Source organism: Pleuronectes platessa, chromosome 13 (assembly GCF_947347685.1).
Source record: "Pleuronectes platessa chromosome 13, fPlePla1.1, whole genome shotgun sequence".
Taxonomy (NCBI): Eukaryota; Metazoa; Chordata; class Actinopteri; order Pleuronectiformes; family Pleuronectidae; genus Pleuronectes; species Pleuronectes platessa.
This window is the reverse complement of record NC_070638.1, coordinates 4,095,302-4,117,764: the sequence shown is the minus strand read 5'-3', so window position 1 is coordinate 4,117,764 and position 22,463 is coordinate 4,095,302. Positions and strand designations below refer to the sequence as shown.

Sequence of the window (22,463 nt, the reverse complement as noted above, 5' to 3'; positions counted from 1 at the left end):
TAGTTATTAGTTAACACATCAGCCAGGTCCTGGTTCTGTTGGAGTGTCAGGCCTTCACGCAGGAGGAGCCTGTCGGTGTCTGACAGTCTCATGTTGGTGTTTGTGTCTGAGCTGCTGGACCCGGTCGCACCCTGCAGGGACCAAGTCACTGAGCTGCAGCTCAAACTGTCAATTAAGCCTGAAGGCGCGTGATGACATCATCCAAACATATTGTCCCCGTGCCCCTGGAACCTTTTTTTCACAAGAGGACGAGATTGCCGTCCTCCTGGGAGCGGCGTGATGGGGAGAGGAGTGTTTTTCTTAATGAGGCAGAGATGATTCGCCATTTAAATAAACCCTGTGCAGCCGAATCCTTAGTTAATGCTGAGGCTGGAAAGATCCAGACTCTGGTGATTGAGCTGCATCTCAGGGCTCCGGTGGTGGTTACTGTGTGTGAAATAATCACTGGGATAAGGAGATGTTCCAGTAAGATTTAGATTTTCAGCCGTAATATTGTTACCATCCAGGGCAGACTTATTACAAGATATGAGGTTATTTAAAGAAAAACTGTTTTGTGAGAAACACGACACCTCCCACGCTCCACAGGTGAGATAGCGACGGCTGAAAGTCTAAAGATGTGAATTCAAGAAGCGCTGAAGGTCGATGGAAATCATTTTCAATGGTTTATGCGATGTGTGGTTCCTCCACTCTCAAAAAGATGATGTACTTTTTACGATTACCTCGTACTTTTAGCGTTTTTTCCAATTTCTTTTGCTTCGAATTAAATATTTTACGGTCACGATTCATCTCCCAGCTGGTCGACCTGGTTCCAGGATTAAAACTCTGTTCATAAAGGATTTTCTGAAACCTCAATGGAGAAAAAGAAAAAGATACCAGAGCAGTTCTGAAAGTGGGGCTGTCAGTGTTTGGGGACAATTATAAAAGAACCGAGGCCAATGGACCTTGACTCGGTTCCATTCGTTCTGACCAAACAGCCGAAGAGAGAAGAATTGGATCTTTCTACTGGTTTGAACCCAGTCAACCCATGTTTAAAAGGGAACACATATAGTCATAATTATTATTATTATAATAGAGTGTTTTTCTAAAGGAGTTTTGACAAAATGTCCTCTATTCTGTTGTCAGGTTGCGATGGGGCTTTCACTCAATACATTTCAAAAGGTATATAATTGCCATTTGGAATCTTTTCACTAACCCTTTTCCATTCAACTGAGATGTAATGTTTCTGTACAGCAGGTTTTAATTTCACTATAGAACTGGGATGACACTGGGGCAGATATCCACCAAGGCCAAACAATCCCACACACGTCCGTCATTCTTCTCAAAAGAAGATTGAAAGGGAAAAAGGAAGTTGTTCAAATTCATGGCTCCAAATACACAAATAAATCTATTTTGTACAGTTTGATTCCTGATAAACGGACGTAAATCTTTCACTGTTAAATAAAGATAGAACAAATTCCTGTATCTGCCCCTTTGACCAGATCTGCACCGAAACATAAAGGCTTCTACTTCAATGCCTCCATCTCTCCAATGTAAGGTAAAGATTACTTTGGTATTTTTCTACGTAATTCGGTGAAAACTTTAACAAACTGACACTAGTGAAAACATTACCCTTCATTTTGAAGGATTTCCCAGGGTCCTTTAATTCCATTAACCGCAAAATTAGGCCTTCAAATGTCTTAAATGGATTTAAATTGAAGGTCCTAAACAGTTAATGTGCATTATAATCTACTTTGCACTTAAAAATTCATTTTTTAGAGAAATATTTCAGTTCAATAGTTCGTAATGTCTCCATTTGTTTCTCAGAGACACAGATATGAGCTCGATTTTCTTTCATGTCTGTCGTAGTTGACATACGTCTTGAGTTTCATGAATTAATCTTAATTCTTAAATTGAACTTGTTGAAACCTACAGAAACCTTGAAATACACCGATATGGATGAAAACATGTCCTTATAGTCCCTGCTGTTAACAAACGTCATACCCAACCCTAAACACACTGTGTATACTGGGATATAGAGCTAAAAGAAGTGGGAATACACCAGAGAGGGAGTGAGAACAATCTACAGTCAGCTCACATCATTCATGTGTTTGTGGATCTTGACCTTGGATAGAAATTTATAAAAGTAGCATCGTGAAAAGCTGGAGCGACCCCCTTTAAATCTTTATCATGCCTGTGGCATAAAAGCCATGGATGTAGGTATTATTATTTCAAACCAGGGTTTATTTATGCAGAGGTTACAGAAAAAGCCCAAAACTCCGTGGAGCTGCGTGAAGTCGGCTCATCGCTGCTGCTCCACTGATGTTTGAAGAATCTCATGAGACCCCAGATTTGAGAGGACAGCTCACCAGGATGCTGCTTTCTCTAACTCGTTTAGAAAGGGACTCGATCACATGAAGGGCTTTCAGGTTTTCTTTAATCCCACAGTGAGTAAAAGACACAGGAGACAGAATCCACATCTGTAAAAAACAGTCACATCTATTTTCAGATAACGTAGACAGCAAACGACGGAACAATACATTTAACCACTACTTGTATCAGAACGTTTACATTTCAATAACCTGCAACGATCCATGCAGCTTTTGGATGTTTCATTTTTCCACCAATAAAAAAGGAGCTTGTTAGCCGTGTTAGCAAAAAACAACTTATAACAACCTCGGTGTTATTTTACATTCTTTGTAACTCAAACACACCCAAAGTTACAGGTTTCACAAGGACACTTGACCAGGAACAGAACAGAGGAAAGTGATTCACGATACACAAAATGATAATAGTAAGACGTGCACACGGGAGAAAACGGAACAAAGTTCTCGACGCAAGAAAACAGTTTGAGACGTTTGAAACAAAAATGGCAACAAGTAGGAGAGTCGGGGGGGAACGAGTCAAGCGGGTCCTGAAAAGGTTTTCGACCTGGAGTCAGACAATCGAAACTCACCAGCTACAAATTAGCTCGACTGATCACAGCAGGAAAAAGTCGAAGCAACGGGAGCATTTGAATAAACGGTGAAAAATCGTTTCCACAGTCCTCGAGTTCCAGAAGTTTCAGTAACAGTCTCTTTTAAGCGACTTTCAAACCGATGGAGCTCGTTCCAGCTCGGTTCCCAAGCAGCTACGGACACGCTGCATTCAGGAGGGACAGAGTAAAGTCTGCTTCCGAGGGCTGAGAGGCTGAAACCAGCTTCAGAGCTCAGAGCATGAGATTAGATCATTTAATGATCCGTACAAAGTGTGAATGGAAACAAAACAAGACAAAATCGGAGATTCACAACAATTCAAAACATGTTAAACGAGACATTTGATGCTTTTTTCAGGCGTTTAGTGAATATAAACTTGTCTAAAAACGTTAAAAGTTGACCAATCACAAACAGAGGGAGCCAGCTGACCAATCAGAGCAGAGTGGGCTTTATCAGGAGAGGGGGAGGGGCTTAAAGAGACAGGGGCGTGTTTGAGACAGAGGCTGAAAAGAGGAGCTGCAGCAATGTGACCAACCTGGTGTGTTTTCTGAACATTAGAGCATGAAAACCTTCTCAAGGAATAACATAAAAAAATTATGAACCTGACTTTGAGCAGATTATGTTTCCTTTGAAGAAATAGTTTGATCATTTTACAAATTATAATTAGGGCTGTTCACACGTTTACTTTGAATAATCAATAGACCCTGTGTGTGTGTGAACTGAGACGGAGACAAAAAAGGATATTTTCAATTTGAAACAATGATTATTAAGTTCCGGCAGGTATTTTCTACTATTAATGGAATAATATGACAATTTTAAATTAATCCTTATTCAATTTCTGGTAGAAAGTTAGATGTGAGGATTGATCATAACATTCATCCGTCTGTAAGTCTGATATGATGCTGGCACCAGTTAGCTTAGCTTAGCATTACGGGTTGAAACAGGTAAAGGAAACTGAATCTGCCAAACGTAAAAAATCTGTGAAATAAAAAACAATCCTACGTATTGCCCCCCCCCCCCCCCTCCCCCCCACACACAGTTCCCACCCGGGTGTCACAGAGCGAATGTGTGAACCATGAATGATTCATGGCAGCGTACACGAGAAGGCGTATCCACCTTAATATCCACTGTAACACATTCCCGCAGTGTGTTCTGAGAACAATGGGAGTTGTTTGTTGATCAGAAAATAAGTGAGTGCGCCGCCTGAAGCAGCAGATTGTGTTGGCAACACGCGACCTGCAGCAGAATGTGGAAGCTGCACACAAAGCACTGCATCGACAAAAAAGAACAACAACATACAGCAACCATCATTTAACACGACACAACAAAAGGAGCATGAACAAAGGGGACACACTTCTCTTATTCCAGTTGTGAGTTAAACAGTTAACACCTAAAAAAAATCAAATGTTTCTCCACGCAAATTTTTATTTCTTCTGCTGGTGTGAGCCGGTGGCTTCTCTGTACAGTGAGAGGTAAAAGCTGATCGGTGGGAAGCTGCCAGACGACTGCACAATCACAGGCTGAGGGGAAATGTGTGTGAAATGTGTGTAGAATGTGTGTAGAATGTGTAGCGGCTTGTGTGAGTTCACGCTTCAGTCTCCTCAGGTATCGTTTCAAACTCCTCCCTGAGACCCGGCTCGGATCGTCAGGCTTCCTGGACACGAGAAAAATAACTCTGTGAGAAGCTTCTGCTCTACATCCATCATGTGGTCGGATACCTTGATCCACTCGGGCTGCTGGGATCGAACACATCTCCAGCGTGTGCGTCGTCCCAGAGGAGATCCGACCCCGTGACCCCGCGACGTGTCACGGCCAACTCCGATCTGCCGAGCGACACCGGGGGGGAATTTAAAACAGGAGGTTTTTACATTTTGCTGATGCTCCTGTCAGCCGGGTCGACTCTCAGCGAGCGACAAGGTGACACCAGGACGGACGGGTGTTGAGTTGTGAGTCGGTCGGAGAGTCTATCAGGGTTGTGTCTCTCTGTCTGGAGAAAACAGTTTTTTTTCTGCTCCTGATGTCAAACACGTTTCTAAATATGCAGCAGACACACAAAACTCTGGCGAGCACGACTCCGGTGACGTGCGGGTCAATGTGCGTCGAGACGTCTGAATCTAAATTTAGGCTAAATGTGTTTGAAGTTAGCAGCTTCATCTGAGTCTTTATATTGTGTGTCTGTGAGGAGTTTGCACAGTTGTCATCGAGCTGCATATTGATATGTTTGCTCCATGAATATCAATTTAACAACGTCTGCAAAGTGCACACAGATGTTCAATCTTGACATGAAGGAAAAAGCAGTTTGACAAAACTAAGTTCCTTTCCCACTTCATCTGTAAAAGATTCGGTAAAGTGGAAATAATATTAGTAATTAATTAACATCAGACACAACACTTTTATGTTCAGATGTCTAAACTGATTTTAAACAATGAATTTCACTGCGTAGGTCAGTGTAACTAATTGTAAAAACTACTTTTGTCAAGCATTTGTTTCCGATGTCAAAGATGAACCTTCGTGTTTTAATTTACCCACAATGCTTTGTACCTTCTGCCCTTTAACTCACTAAAATCAGTGCTTACAGGTAAATGTGTGTGTGGTGGTAAACAGTGCAGAATGAGACAGCCTATCCCAGTCCTCAGGGCCCTGTGCATCACGTCGGCTCATTAAGAAGTCGTTGAATAGTTCCGGTCCTTCCCTCCGAGCGGGACACTAATCACAGGAACGAGAGGGAGACACGGACTCAGCCCGAGCGTCTCAGCCAGCAGACAACCTGCACACCTCAGCACTTCACCGATGATTCTTCACTGTCCTGGAACAGACGCATTCAAATGCTAAACAGCCGGAGCCTCGCTCGCTGCGTCCGGAGACAAAGAGGACGATGTGTTCACAAAGAGGCACAAAGCTGGACGAGGAGATGAGCGAGACACCGGAGTGTGGACACCTCCTCCTGTCCCCCCACACAAACTGCAGAGTATATTACAGGCACAAAATGATAATGCAATGCAATTAACTTCGAATTGTTCCACCGCACACATTAATCTCTCCCTCTGCAGGGTCACAAATGACTTTCCTCCCTCCGTAAGGATGGGCTTTCTAATTGCACGTGGCTCTATATGCTGTGATGGTCGCTCTGTCAGTGGCACGCTCACTTAGCGAGGCCGGGGACTCGCCCCTGGTGCCGAATAAATAAGAAAAACCATCTGGACATCAAGCAAACGCCAAAACATGTCTCTTGAAATGCAATTTTCACAGCATTGTATAAAAAAGCTGACATCTTGAAGCTGTGCGAGTCGAGACACAGCGAAAAGCAGATTTACATCCACGCCTCTGTTTCACCTTCGGAGTACGAGTGAACTCTGGATTTATCTTTTTCAAATGACCTTGTTTTGTCGAAGCGTCTTCAAACGAAGCGGAGAGAATGAAAACTGACAGACAATCTGCTCTGGATGCTCCCTCAGTCAGAGATGAAGGCCTGTGTTATACTGGTTATAGATTAATTACAGCCTGACAGGAGAGCGTCACGCAGAGGAGACAGAGCGGCCGAGCTCCTCAGCCCTCGACGGGACTCAGATCCTCTTCCACCAGCGTCCTGCTGAAAGAAAATGTAAATGCAGCCTTTTCGATGTGCAGCGCCTGAGGACATCTGAGCTGCTGAGGACACTGGGAGTTGAAGGATGGTTGTTTCTTCTTAATGCTGGTTTTCTTTTCTTTTTTTTGGAGTTAGTCTTGGAGCGATCCTTTGCTGAACTCACAGAGCAGCGAATGGATCGATTAGTCAGCGCAGAGCTGCTGAGCTCCTCCCTCTGCTCTCAGCTGCAGGAGAAAAGGACTAAATGTTCAAGAAGCAGAAGATGTGTTTTCTCTGTCGGACCTTAAATCGGTCAAAAACAACAAGTGGCCGGGTTTAGGAGGCACCACCGTCAACCAGTCAGCCCTGAACAAAAGGTTTTGAGAAAGATATGGAGTGAACCAAGTGCTGAATTTGATATTTGTGCCCATTAGGAAACTTGCTCTCTGTCGGTGTAGAGATTCAGTTGTTCTGTGACGACGATGCTGATGATGAAGATGTGGGATCTCCCTGCTGGTTCAGCCCGGGTCACGACAGTTGCCACGGTGGGTTGAAGAACTTGATGGCGTGAGGCTTGGCCCACTTGGCGAACACCGATTTCTCCGTGATGAAGCGGTGTCCTCCGTAGGGGGCGCTCTCGTGGAGCACGTACTCTGCACACTCGTCCCGGCTGCCGGCCTCGTAGTAGTGGTAGGGAACCTTCCTGTACCCCTCCGTCCTACAGGGGAGAGAGCAGAGGAGAGAGGTTCATATCCCAGTCATCATTCTAACTCATTTGAACATATTCCATCCATCAATTACCTATAACTATTCAATTAAGTGTTTCCAATTAACCTAACCCAGATCTACATGTCTTTGGACTGTGGGAGAAAAGTGTAGAACCGAAGAAAACCTCCAGAGACACGGGGAGAACAAGTAAACCTTGGTTTTGTGTGGTTCGGGTTTACAAAGCTGAACGCCCTTCAGCAATTTGAACAGAAGCTGCCCTGTGAAAAGTTCTCTACCTCAGCAGGGTTTGTTATTTAGAAGCTCCTGCTGATGACCAGTGTTCAATAAACACTCCTTTGACCAAATTTCACACATTTGTCAAACATCGAGATGAGATTCAGTTCTATTCGGCGCCAAAGTGAATCGGTAAAACATTCAGGAAAGTGAGTAATGATCAGTCGCAGAGTTATCGCCACTCGGACCTGAACTTCATGAGTCGCTCTGTTTACAGTTTGAATCCTCGAACCAATAAAAGCAACATGGAATCGATAAAACCAGGTGCAGTGGAATAGATTCAATCTGTATTTTGTGTTTGCTTTCTAATAACGAGTGACGGCTTTATGAGAGGACGACTCTCGAAACAATTTCACTGGCAGAATGAACACAGAGAGAGAGAGAGAGAGAGGTAGAGCAGCAGCCAGTGAGTCCACAGAGAGAGAGAGGCAGAGCAGCAGCCGGTGAGTCCACAGAGAGAGAGAGGCAGAGCAGCAGCCGGCGAGTCCACAGAGAGAGAGAGGCAGAGCAGCAGCCGGTGAGTCCACAGAGAGAGAGAGAGAGGTAGAGCGGCAGCCTGTGAGTCCACAGAGAGAGAGAGGCAGAGCAGCAGCCCGTGAGTCCACAGAGAGAGAGAGAGAGGTAGAGCAGCAGCCGGTGAGTCCACAGAGAGAGAGAGGCAGAGCAGCAGCCAGTGAGTCCACAGAGAGAGAGAGAGAGAGGCAGAGCAGCAGCCCGTGAGTCCACAGAGAGAGAGAGAGAGAGAGGCAGAGCAGCAGCCTGTGAGTCCACAGAGAGAGAGAGAGAGGTAGAGCAGCAGCCTGTGAGTCCACAGAGAGAGAGAGGCAGAGCAGCAGCCGGTGAGTCCACAGAGAGAGAGAGAGAGGCAGCACAGCAGGTGAGTCCACAGAGAGAGAGAGGCAGAGCAGCAGCCTGTGAGTCCACAGAGAGAGAGAGAGAGGCAGAGCAGCAGCCTGTGAGTCCACAGAGAGAGAGAGAGAGGCAGCACAGCAGGTGAGTCCACAGAGAGAGAGAGACAGAGCAGCAGCCTGTGAGTCCACAGAGAGAGAGAGAGCGGTAGAGCAGCAGCCTGTGAGTCCACAGAGAGAGAGAGGCAGAGCAGCAGCCTGTGAGTCCACACAGAGAGAGAGAGGCAGAGCAGCAGCCGGTGAGTCCACAGAGAGAGAGAGAGAGAGGCAGCACAGCAGGTGAGTCCACAGAGAGAGAGAGGCAGAGCAGCAGCCTGTGAGTCCACAGAGAGAGAGAGAGAGGCAGAGCAGCAGCCTGTGAGTCCACAGAGAGAGAGGCAGCACAGCAGGTGAGTCCACAGAGAGAGAGAGACAGAGCAGCAGCCTGTGAGTCCACAGAGAGAGAGAGAGAGGTAGAGCAGCAGCCTGTGAGTCCACAGAGAGAGAGAGGCAGAGCAGCAGCCTGTGAGTCCACACAGAGAGAGAGGCAGAGCAGCAGCCGGTGAGTCCACAGAGAGAGAGAGAGAGAGGTAGAGCAGCAGCCTGTGAGTCCACAGAGAGAGAGAGGCAGAGCAGCAGCCGGTGAGTCCACAGAGAGAGAGAGGCAGAGCAGCAGCCTGTGAGTCCACAGAGAGAGAGAGAGAGAGGCAGAGCAGCAGCCGGTGAGTCCAGAGAGAGAGAGGCAGAGCAGCAGCCGGTGAGTCCACAGAGAGAGAGAGGCAGAGCAGCAGCCCGTGAGTCCACAGAGAGAGAGAGAGAGGCAGAGCAGCAGCCGGTGAGTCCACAGAGAGAGAGAGGCAGAGCAGCAGCCGGTGAGTCCACAGAGAGAGAGAGGCAGAGCAGCAGCCGGTGAGTCCACAGAGAGAGAGAGGCAGAGCAGCAGCCGGTGAGTCCACAGAGAGAGAGAGAGAGAGGTAGAGCAGCAGCCGGTGAGTCCACAGAGAGAGAGAGGCAGAGCAGCAGCCGGTGAGTCCACAGAGAGAGAGAGAGAGGTAGAGCAGCAGCCTGTGAGTCCACAGAGAGAGAGAGGCAGAGCAGCAGCCGGTGAGTCCACAGAGCCGAGCTGCTCTGTGGCTGCCGCTCGTCCCCCGGTGACACACGGCTCTGTGCACCAGCGCCACAAATAAATTCAATTTCCCTCGTCTCACCTGTTGAAGTCTCATTACCGCTCAATCGCTGAGGTCAATTCGGACTAAACCACCGAACATCATCACACAGAACATCACTTCTTCTCGTTCTGCCGGAGCAATCGACTGCCAACACTACTTTGTGTGACACTAAATTGTCCATTTGGAAACTCGGGGGAACTCGATATCCTCCCGTCGCACACGGGGAGGAAGTGAGTGACAGGCGGAGAGAGAGAGAGCGAGGAGGCCTTAACTGCCTGACTGAATTATAAAAGCCTCTGCGCTGGTTGAATTATCTCTCTCTCTCTCTCTCCTGCCAGGTGTCGGGGGCAGTTTTTTATTCATACTCCTGCTGTGCACGGGGAGCACGGGGGGGGGAGGGGGGGGGGTGATAAAAGGCTGGATTTTCACCAGGCATTAGGTAGAAGCGTTTGATTCGGAGGATTGAGGAGCTCAGGTTGAGCCGAGAGAGCGGAGGGCAGACGCAGGGAGGGGGGGGGGGGGAAGAGGGAGGAGCCCATCAAGGCCGAGACGACTGACTGAGCAGCCGTGAGCACAGCAACAGCATCTTGTTTGTCACCCCCCCCCCCCCGCAGCCTCTCAGCCAGGCAGTAATCACTCAGCCAGGAGTCAGAGGGAAGATGACAGGCCGACGTACAAATAAAGCTTTGCTCAGACGGGGAATTGGGTTCAGCGGCAGCGGCGGCGGAGCCTCTGCAGCCTGCTGGGTGTTCGAGGCGGGAGCACCTAATGGTATTCACGGCACAGAGAACCCAATATGGATTTCAGCAGAGAAATTCAGCCATTAAATCCAAATGGAGGCAGTGGAAATATATTCCAACAGGGTCGTCCGCGGTTATGGGAGGCTGTGATTGGCCACCGCTGCAATGAATGTCAATCTAGCCTTCAAGATTGTGTGGGTATATGTGCATTTTTAATGCCGACATGGAAGGGAGCAGGAATCGGGGGGGGTGGGGGTGATGGTTGTCTTACTTGCAGTAGGTGTCATTTATCATGCCGTAGATGTGGATCTCTTTGCACATGTCCATGGCGAGGATGAGGGTGAACCAGCCGGTGCTGAGGTAGGAGCCGGACTGGATCCTGAAAACACACACAAATGCAGATGTTTTAATGTGACATCACACAGTGTATTGTTATAATTATTATACAATGTGATGATCGGGGAACTGAAATTATTCAAACAGCCTCAAATTAAACCTCAGCGGGTTTAAAGGACGTCAGAACGATGACTGTGAGATCTGTAACCGTTTGTCTTTCAGTTTGAACTCTTTTTAGAAATCGCTGTTCAGTTGGAAACGTCCACATGACTCCAGAGTTTAAGAGCTTTAAAACTTCAGGGCTGTGTTTGAGTCTGGAAACGATGACGCAGACACTTATGACCTCTTGCTGATTGGCTCTTTTCGGTCAGGGCGTAGCTTTCACTGATTCCTCAAGCTGCTCCACGGCAGTTGCACAAAGAGCTGTTCACCTGTTCTTTCATAGTTTAGCGTGATTGGAGAATCAGTTGTTGTCCTGAGTCCCAGGTGCTGCAGCTACAAATCGCCGGTCACCACCAATATCGAACATTTTAAAACCAGATTCCACCCGGCCCTCCCTTGAGCCTTTACCAACACACATACCACGTTAGACGCTGATGAAATGGTCGTCCCTCGAGACAGACGAGCCGCAGACACACAGAGATTTTCCTGAAGAACATCGAGACGATCATCAGATACACAAACCAGGCGTCTTTCAGTTTGTCTAATTTTTCAGAACCCACTTACGATTGTGAACATTAATAATTCAAGAGGCCGTGTGCGTGGAGGAAACTTCCCTCCTCGATATGAGAGAGAAACATTTCACTGGGCTGTTGAACAGCTCACCACAACAAGCCAACAGCAGCATGCTATCCCCAGTGAACGGTGCAGGAACCCAGTAGGCCAATCAATGAGAACATGTTTAATCCTTTCATCAGCGTCAGACTCGTGGTGTTTCAGTTTTATGACCTATCAAAGTGAAACTAACACAAGCTTTGATCGTCTTCACAACACGCCGCTGGGAGACGCATCAAGAAAACCGGACTTGTAGCTTCTGAAGTGGGTCATAAAGTATACCCCCCCCCCCCCCCCCAGCCCCCACAGAGGGCCCCTCACTCCCCAAGGGCCCCGCCTCTAAGTAATAAAAAGAATACTATCAGGAGCCGGAGCCTCAGACCTGGTATAAATAACTGAGTGTGCACAGCATGACTCTGATAATGATGTGGGGAGAGAAGTGACCGTGTGGTGCAGTATCGACATGTTGGGATTATGAAGGAACACACAGGAGCCACATAAAACTATTATATCGACTGGTATTTAACTGGAAGATAAAAAAAACATTTACAAAACCATTACATATGAATTAGGGATGCAGCGAGTGATTAGTTTTAGTATCGACCTGCAGTTTATCTGGTTAACTGATGGTTTTGTCTATCGAGGGACCTGTGACTGTTTCCCCGGTGGAGGATTGTTCACATCGACTGTTTCATTCAACCAACACAGACTTATAGATGCTATAGATTTATGATCGTATGAAATAAAACCACCATAAAACACCACATTAACTTGAAAGTGACAAATAATTAGGTCAACATGTGTTTTCTTGTTGATCAGCGAATTGATAATTGATCAGTTAAGATGCAGCTCTAAAATGAATATAAGTTACATATAAACAAAATATTACACTTTCTATTTAACAGTGTTTTATAATATTTAAAGAGTCATGTAAATTGATGGTTTAATTTCTGAATTAACTGAAACCAATTCGGACAGGAAGCCATTAGAAACATAACAAATAGTGCGTTGTAGTTTTAGAAAAATAAATGAATTGCTAGGCCTCAATGGTCCTCCATAATAAAAGATGACCCCCCCAAAAAATCCACAGTATTTCCCAGAAACAGCAGCAAACTAAAGAAACTGCACTAAGGTGTAAATCCTGTCTGTCAGTGTGGGAAGTACCATGGACAGCTCCTGAATTGCTGCCGGTCCCAGGATCAGCACCTTGGACAGCGGTCAACACAAACACTTGCTTCAGATCATCTAAATAAACATTTTTGACTTTTTGACCAATCAGATTTATCTCTTGACCAATGAAGGTTGTCGTCACAGCCATAGAGAAGATTTCAAACCTATACAGTGAACTCACATTAACCTGAGCACAAATCTCTGTTTCCCACAGTTGTGAGGTAAATACATTTGATCTTATTTTGAATTTATCTCCTCATGCCCATGTGGGTTTTCTCTGGGTAAACAAACTGGAGATTCTAAATTGCTCTGGGTGTGAATGTGAATGTTTGTTCTTTCTGTGCGTCGGCCCTGTGACACACTGGCGATCCGTCCATGTTGTCCTCCAGCTCTCCCGCTGTGTCAGCTTGTCTTTAGAGGACAAGCTTCATGGTTAATGGGCGGATGTATGAATCACAAATAATTAACTATAAACTTCTGTCTCATCGGCTGAGAGCAGAGAGATTGATGCGGGTTTGAACGACTGAAGGTTAATTTCAGACCGTTGGAGTCCAGATGCTCATTGTTCAAGTCTCTTTATCACAGAGGAGCGTCTCCTCCACATTCCTCATTGTGTGTGTTGTGTAGCAGAGATGAAGGAGAAGACACCTCATTTCTTGCCTCTTGTCAAATGGCCATTAATATGAGTTTTTCAATTTACATACAATTACGAATTATGATTATCAGCGATTATGAAGATGAATCTAATGAAAGCAAAGATAAAAAGATGGCAGGGGTGTGGGGGGATGTATGAATGGATTAATGAATTTGCTTTAACTTCTGTGTCTAAAATATTGCAAGCCTATGATTAAAATGACCCGATAGAAGCTGTAATTTATGACAACAACACATGTGCAGCAGGCTCAAAACCAAAAAGTTTAGGAGAGAAATTAATTCTCACTATATTTAATTTGGTCTGATTTATTTATGTGTCTTCAAAAACACATTTTTCCTTAAGATGCGATGATTAAAACATGATCCACGGACGGTGAAACCCAAGACGGATAAAAACAGAAATAAAATCTTGAAAACCCAATAAAAGTTACAGCAACAAAAAGCCATCAAAACAGACTCAGATCTGATTTTCATTTCAAATTCCTAGTGTTACAGTTTTCAATCTCACCAATACTGACATCACTCAGGAGGCCAACAACTTAAATGCCACAAAAAAGACAAAACATTCCATTCACCGGGTTCACACACACACACACACACACACATACACACACACACACACACACACACACACACACAAACACACACACACGATGTTGCTCTGACCTCTTTGAATTTATTCCAGAGTTGCTGCAAATGTTATGCAAACACATGCGTCGTGAAATGCAAACGGGTCAAATTCAAACATAGGAGAAGAAACATTTACATACTGACGGTTCCACGCTCGTGTCTCTGCTGCTGTTCAACAACGAGCAGCTGCAGGAAGGGACCTCTTGTTCAAGGACACTTGGACAAAGCTGTTTATCGAACCAGGGAACTTTGTGAGGACCGACCGTCTCTCTAAACACACGAGCACCTGGATGCTGCTGCTGCTCTTCCTTGTGAAGAACGCCTGTCTCCAGTGCTCAGCAGTAATCACTGTGCTGTATCTGCTCTGCATTCTAAGACACCGGTCAAGTTGTGTCCTCGTGTCCTTGTTTTCCAAACTGATGGAGTCTGAGAGGTGGTGCATTTATTGTATTTTCACCACCGCAAAAGGAGGTTGTGTTCATCTGTGTTTGTTTGTTGGTTTGCAGGGTTACATAAACAAACTACTAGACGGATTACAATGGAATTTAGTGGCAAAATTTGTACGGGAAAGGAAAGAAACCTGAAGATTTTGGTGCAGGATCCAGGATTTCTTTCCACTTTCTTTAACATCTTTGTGTTCCTACTAAAAACCCTGAAACCTCCTGCACACTTGCACCATATGGCCGACAAACAGTGAGATACAACCAGGACATTAAAGCATTAAAGAGCTAAAGACGCGTTTTACCTCAGGACCTAAAAAGAAGAGTCACAGTTGGACAAGTATTCAAATCGATGTTAAATACGTGTAAATGTTGGTCTTCAATTAAATATGAGTATTTACAGCGACATATACTTTATGATTTTGTCTGTTCCTACATTGGTTGTGTATGTACAGTAGGACACTATCATGACCACACAGGGACAAACAGATATTAATTTAGAATCCAATCAGCAAACCAAAAACGTCATTACTTTTAAATGTGTGATTAGGGCTTCAAGGGTACTTTGGCTTTTGAGTTTGGATGGACCAGTAAACACACACACACACACACACACACACACACACACACACACACACACACACACACACACACACACACACACACACACACACACACACACACAGTGCACACACTGGGGCCACGGGGAGGCGAAATTTCAGAAACTACAATTTGTCGTAATAAGGGAGCCGAGGAGCAGAGGCGGGAAATGGCACATTATCGCTGATACACAGCTCGGCAGCTCTCAGCTGTCAGAGCTGTCAACACATCACTATTACCTTGCATTATTCATCAGCCATTTGCCACGCTAACAGCAGACACCCAGGCTCTTACACACACACACACACACACACACAGAGAGACACACACACATTCATATATTTACACAAACATCCCCAGTGGAGAGCTGAATGTCCTGGAGCAGAAAAGCCTGCTGGAGTAAATAAAAGTGGGCGGGACCTGCTGACCTGATAACCAAGATCTCAAAGCAGGAAGTGGACGTGGAACAGGCGACATGTTTACCTACAGGAAAATTACAATGGGACAAGTTTGTAGAAAAGGGACGTTGTTATTGTGTGGCCAATTTAAAAGAGAGATAAGGCAGCGAGGGGAGAAGCTGCTCCGGCAGGCGGTGAATAACAACCAGGGCCCGAGGACAGAGGGAATGCAATTTGCTTGTTTTATTAAAGCAGAAAAAACAGCTTTTTACTCAGAGACGGCAAACAAAGGTGTCATGAGGTCTCGCACGGCGCAGCCTGGCTTCTTTTCACCGAGCCTTTTATAGTCCCCGCTGTCACAGCCTGCTTGAAAAATGAAACAAAATAAATTGTGTTTGGGCTCAAAACCAGAGCTGGATAAGAAAAAAAGAAAAAAGACCAGAAGGCGAGAAGCAGACTGTTCTCGGATCAATCCCTGTTACTGCTCCTTGCAACACGAGCCGGAGACAAGTGAGGCGGGAGTGATTGGGACTGACATGCTCGGATGCTGCGGCGCTGGGAAGTGAAGGGTGTTTGAGAAATGAAGTCAGACGCTCTGAGAGGGGTCTAAGTAAATAATCCCCCGAGTCTCACTGAGCTGGAGCTTGTTGTGCTTTACCTGCCGAGCGCCAGAGGCTAAAGAGCCGCGGAGAACTGGCCCTGGATCAGCCCGAGTCTCCACTGCAGACGAAACTGTTCAATAATTCGCTCTTGACATTCACAGCAGGGCAGCCACTCATGTGTGTGTGTGTCTGTGTATGTGTCTGTGTGTGTGTGTGTTATTGTAAGCGAGAAACTAAACCCTGACAAGTGTATCAGTTGAACTTCGCTTTACGATGCCTCTGCAGCCGCACAAATATGAAACGACGCCTATCAAGAACAACTAGTGGAGTGTAATTCGCCTCGGATTGTGAGTTGTTCATTACCGTTGTATTTTACCTGATTTATGGTACACTGCAGCCAACCAGCAGGGGGCGATCTAGATGTTCTGGCTTCCCTTTTGTGAGCTGTTGATCTTTACAAAGAGTCATTGAACGTTTCCACTCACATATTTGTAGGCTACAGCCAGCTAGGTTAGCGAAGCATAAAGACTGAAAACAAGGGGAAACAGCTAGCCTGGCTCTGTCCTCCATCGCCACCTACTGACCTGTAAGGATTCGGTAGATTGATAACTCTTGGTTTCTGATTGGTCGGAAGTCAGTTGAAAGGTTTTGAGCTGTTATCTCGACCTTCACCAGTAAGAAGTTAACATCAGTTTCCTTCAGGTTAACGTGCCCCCCCCCCAACCATCAGATCCAATGTGATTTGATGATCTGTGACCGTGTTGTCTTGCTTCACTCTCGCTGCTCTGATCAGTGTCAGTCTGAGTCGCGGCAGACAGATGTTTTCACTGAGGAAGCTCTAATAAATACACAACAGACACACAACGTCAGACAGCAGCTGGTGAACACGCAGCTCGGAGCAGCAGCCACATATTCCTCTCCGGAATTGGGGGGGGGGGGGAAACAGAGATGAAATCAGAGAGAATATTGAACATAGATTTTATCTGGAGGACAGACACATAACTAATGAAAGCTAATGTGGCTCTAGATCTCTGGAAGTTTGTAGAATATTCACCACGTCAACTTTATCAGCTGACAATGTTTATGTTTCTCTCAAGTGGCCAAAAAGGATCATTTCATTCTGCTTTAGTTTCATATTATTCCAGATTAAACCTCAATTATTCCTTTATTGGAAGTTATTTAAGACTCAATAAAAAAACAGAGCTGAAGACTTTATTTATTTAGGTTTCAAACGATCACAGTTTGAAGGAAACGTTAACGACTGAAGTCTTCTTCTTTTAATCAGCAGAATTATGATGTCACGGTGAAGAGGGATCACCAATGACTCATCACATAACTATTCTTTTTTTTTTACGATGCTCACTGCAGCAAATCAATTAATTTCCAATTAACTCTTAAGCCTCACTTCTCTCTCCTGATTATAACTAATTGAGTTGTGTTCATCATCTGCTTTGTTCCCTTAAAAAGCTGCTGAATCACTGGCTTATTACAAAATTATTATTGAAAATGATTTCTTCATTTTCAGATGTTTAGACTTCTACACATCGGTTGGTTTTACTTGCATTATAACTTATGATTTACCATTTAGCTCTAAGCATGACGTTGACGTGTGGACTGTTGTGAACCAGAGTTAAGTTTAATGTTAACTGGACACGTGTGTGGATGTTTATGCTGCCTGAGCTATTTCAGTATAAAGCTCAGGAACCGAAGTCGGACTTAGTTTGGTATTTATCGTCCTTTGGGGGATTTTTGCTTCACATCCCTACTTACAAGAGTTTCTAATGGTTTTAATGGTTCCATGTTCCTTCCATTACTCTTATTAATGCTGTTGTTTCATTCGGACAAATCCGAGCTGTTCTTTCAGCTTCCGTCCTCCATCCACTTACTTCACCCTCAATCCAGCTCGAGCTTCTCATCGAACCCAACAACGTCTCCTCCCTTTTTAAAGGACAGTGGACATGATATCAACCATCTCTCTCTTCCCCCTCTTCATCTTTTCCTCTTCTGTTCTGCCTCAAAGAAACTGCCAGTGGAGCAGAGCTCTAGTTGCACATTTTCTGATGTAACACACAAACCCTGGAACCACTGTCTTCAGAGTTGCTTCATCAGATGTTCTGCTTTAACATTGATCTGAGGGCCGACAACATGAACTTGCCTCCAATGCTTCTTTCATCCTCCAGATATGAGCACATTTAACTTTTAACTATATGAGAACAGGCCACCAGACAAGTCTTTACCATTTTGGTGCAGAGGAAGAAAACACCAGTGAACCAGCTTATGGGAGCCCTGGGACAAAACCAGTGACAATCTCCTGAGCAGAGCGTCGAGGAGAAAGCAGCTTTAAAAATAAAATAAAATACATTTCTTCTTTTCACACGGAACACAGCAATTAATTGTATTGATTCAAATGAGAAACGCTGCCGTGTGAGCTCGCTGAAGCGTTTCCTGATTCTGCCGAGAGCAAACATGAAGCATGGGGGGGGGGGGGGGGGGGGGGGGGAGCAGAGGACCTCTGCAACCTGCGCCCCCGAAGACATTTGTCTTTCCTCAAGTCTGGTTGTGTTTACTTTTGCTACCAGTATGTAAAACAATAATAAACCAGGAAGTAAAGATGCATAGGTCTGTTTGAACGATGTCACATCTGAGAGAAACTCGCTGTTAATTCCTTTGAGCTGCTGTTGTTGTTTTTGCTTTTCGCTCTGATGACGTTCAGCTCCTGTCTTGCTCTTCAGTTTTAACCTACTTCATTAGTTTGACGTGTAGAATGGAAAACACATTTTAAACACACAAACACACACACATTTGTGCAGCTAACGTTATGAAGACATTGCATTGTCTTCCATTTCTTAAGGGCAGTGATCCAAACCTTAACCAGGACGTCAGAAATTACATTTTTGCCAATTCATTAAACAATGGAGATTTGAATCTGTTTATATCAGCTACTGGTGAAATAAACAGCGGCATTGACAATTTCTTAAATTTGCATCTTCTCCAAATGCAACATTTATAAAAAACTGGGAAACTGAGACAGATCTGTGAAGCAGAAAATCTCCAGTGATCTAAACGTTCCCTCTAACAGCAACTCCTGAGTTCTGAAGGTTCTTTTCCAGACCAGACAAACAGGATCTGCAGCAGGAAGCAGAATCTACCGGGTGAACAAACACAACTTCTACATTAAACCTCTGTCAAACTTTCATTTAAACTCCTCAGAAGGTTAAACTCAGTGCAGTGTTTCCTCTCAGAGCCGATTCCTCTCAATGGAGTAAAACTGCCTCAGACTTCACTTCTGTTACGACTCCACAAAATAAAACATCTTTTATCGGTTTGTGTCCTTAGTCGGATTTTAAACCTGTTTTTCAGAAGTAGCCCCCGGTGAAGTTTCTACTGCTTCCTTTTATAAAACGGCAATAAAAGCTTTTTACTCTAACATCACACAGAGGTTCAGCTCATCCAGAGAATCAAGTGATAGCAGCGAGAACTCAGTTCATTGAAGAGAAGTAAACGTCAACCAACGGATCCATAGGTCTCAAGTTTTTAAACACAAGCAGAGACTTTTTAAAGATGTTTTAGGTCCTTTGCCTGATCTCTGTTAAGTTTCTGCTTATGAATGCAGACACATCTGGGGGGGGGGGGGGGGGTCACTGGGGAGTCGGCACCACAGGATCCTCTCAGTCTCACTCAGGAAATGCACGTTCTTATTTTAATTCTTTCTCTTTGTCTTCGACCCGTCTTAAGCGTGTGAACCATTTGGTTTCCTTGAGGGCTGGAGACATTACAATCAATATGTTCATTCAGAAAAAATCCTTAACGTTCTTCTGCAGCGCTTTACTCAGCCTCAGTTAACGCCTTTATTTTAAAGGATCCCAAAAGGAAGTTCGTTCTTCGCTCTTCTTCTTCTTGTGATGAATAATGTATTATTTTCTCAGGGATTAGTCATTCGTGCCTCCGTCCTTCGGGGCCTCGTGATATTGGATTTCTATTCCTCTCGGGAGTCTTTGTTTCTGGTTCAATATTCTTTCAAATTTTCTCACTGTCCAATGTTTTTTTTTCTTCTTCTCTATTCTCCCGTTCACACTCGATCTCTTTTATCCGTTTCCCTCCACAATGTCAACTCTTCTTCTTCTTCTCCTTCACCTCCTGCTCTGTTCATTCCTCTCTCTGTCGCTCTCTCTGTTCTGACCCTCTGCTCTCTGCCCTCCCCACTCCTCCCAGTTAACGGCCTGGCTGTCCTCAGAAAGCAGATGCCAGTATATACGAGAGGACGGAGGACAGACGGCTGGTTAAGAGATGGACAGAGAGGTTCTAACTCCCCGTGTGGAGGCAGACGCTCCAGCAAACAGCCGACAGCCGTGACACGGCACTCATACATCGCACAGTGGGTTTTGTAAAGTGAAGTATCGGCTGAATAATCCAGGGAACAGCGAGCTCAGTCAAACCGTGCCCCACTTTAGCGATGATGGAGACCAGGAGGGAGCGAACACAAGACTCGGTGCCGACACAACCGTGACACAATGAAAATAGGAGAATTCTATTCCCTCAAGTGTCCCGGAAAAATGTCAGAGCCTGAAAATGAGCCGCGGCTGCTGATGATTTATTTATTCTGCAGGATTGTCGACGTTATTCAGACTTTTTCTAAAGTGAGATCCCATTTCTATTCAGATATTATCCAATCTGGATAACAAATATGAGTCTGGCCACAATCTAGATTCTGTTCAGTCTGGAAACGTCTGATGTGTTTGATGAAATGATGAACCTGTCACCTTGTGCAGATGCTTCATGGGTCATTAGTGTTGTTATTATATTAGAAAGCAGCGTTTGAAACTGAGCCTGATCCCCATTGATGGACTGCAACATAGTGTCTTGGAGTATTTTAAAAATGAAAAATAAAAATCGCAGCATATCAAACACAAACACGAGCACCAGTCACACCACTGCCCCCCCCGGCCGGCCGTCTCTCTTCCTGAAATGTAAAACGATGAGTGGAGGTGTTTGAGGTCCTGGTTGCACACAGAGAGTAAAGTGCTCGTCTGTCCTCAGGCCTCTGAACCAACGCCCACGTCTCCCATTTGTTCAGCATCATCCTCCCACACCGGCCTCTTTGTTAGGTCCACGGCTGCGGGCGCGATGACACCGAGCTCCACTGACTTCTGCTGTTGACTTACAGTATTAAACAGACCTCAGATCTGCATGTTTACTGGTGCTGACTGAAAAACACTGCTGGGAGGACACAAACCACTGAGCAAGCACACTGGAAAACCAGTCTTTAGTATCACGCTGGTTTAAAATGGTAAAACCTGCAGAAAGGCAAATGTTTAGTGAAGCTCACGACTTCAGAAGCAACTTTACAGCTTGCAATATTGAGTTATGATATTAACTGTGTCCTTCTTCCTCTGGATTGAAGAAGTATTTATTTAGTATGACTGTAGTAAGAGGGTGATTCAGATAATGTGTGTAATATTAAAGAATATGATCATTATTGTTGAATATCATTTTCAAGTTTTGTATATTTATTTGTAGTCAAGTTTATGGTTAAACTATTATTGTTCACAACTGCTTAATTATATTTTACCCTTTAAAATTATGTGTCGATGTCTAATGTGTCTAATTATAAGTTGTGGGTTTTGGAGATGATTTATTCTGATGATAATAGAACTGAAATCTCACATCTCTTACTTCTGAACTTGTTCCTTCATCAACTACATGATACATGATGACTCTTAATGTGTGTGAGCAAACTATAACTGTCACAGAGGTAAAGACTTTTCTCATGTCATAATTAAAGTTCCATAAGTTATTTAGTGATTCATAGAACTTTTAAGCCCGGCTCTAATTCTGCACGTTAAATATGCTGCGGTTAAGAATAACATGAGTCAGAAGCTCTGTGTGAATTATAAAACAAACGTAACCGAGGACGAGGACGAGGTGGAGGAGGACGAGGAGGACGAGGACGAGGACGAGGACGAGGACGAGGCCTGTGTCTAAATCTGTGACTTGGTTCCCTGCAGACTCTGTGGCCTGTTAGCATGACGGCTGCTGTGTCCACTGTCGCACCACATGTGGAAAACATCTGTCATCCTGCTCGCAGCATCGTCCCCTGTCGCACACGCAGGAAAAATACCCCAACACCCAAATGACGAGGCAGATGGTCCTAGATAGCAAAAGCAACAAAAAAGACATATCCCCCCCCCCCCCCCCCCACCTCCTGTGTCTTGCGGCCATCTCCCCGCCTCCTCCTCACGGCGAGGGGCTTCCACTGATCTCATCTGCGTCTGGCAACCAGCACTTTAATAATTCTCTCAGAGCAGAAGGAGGCATCTGATGCTTTCATGCTCACCACCACCACCACCACCACCACCTCCACCACCAGCAGCACAGCGGTTTTCTGTCATTAATTTCACAGCACCCCAGTGAGTCTGAGGCAAAGACTCCAGGAGTAGACAACACATCTTAATCTGTTTTCTCTGTTTCCTTCAGTGTGAGGTGAATCTGTCTGAGCTGTTTGTTTTACATCTAACGTTTCCTCCTCTGTGTCCCCGAGCACAGCC

General features: G+C 45.1%; 1 protein-coding gene across 1 annotated transcript in view; it reads right to left on the bottom strand.

Annotated features, from left to right (window-relative positions):
• Positions 1 to 3,968: 3,968 nt before the first annotated feature.
• st6galnac3 (ST6 (alpha-N-acetyl-neuraminyl-2,3-beta-galactosyl-1,3)-N-acetylgalactosaminide alpha-2,6-sialyltransferase 3) overlaps positions 3,969 to 22,463 on the bottom strand; it is a 53,427-nt gene continuing 34,932 nt past the window's right edge. Inside the window, exons 4-5 of the mRNA XM_053437658.1 lie at positions 10,586 to 10,693; positions 3,969 to 7,234 (exon numbers count right to left, since the gene is read on the bottom strand). Of these exons, the coding sequence (XP_053293633.1) occupies positions 7,045 to 7,234; positions 10,586 to 10,693 (298 nt within the window). The 3' untranslated portion in view covers positions 3,969 to 7,044. The remainder of the gene's footprint in view (positions 7,235 to 10,585; positions 10,694 to 22,463) is intronic.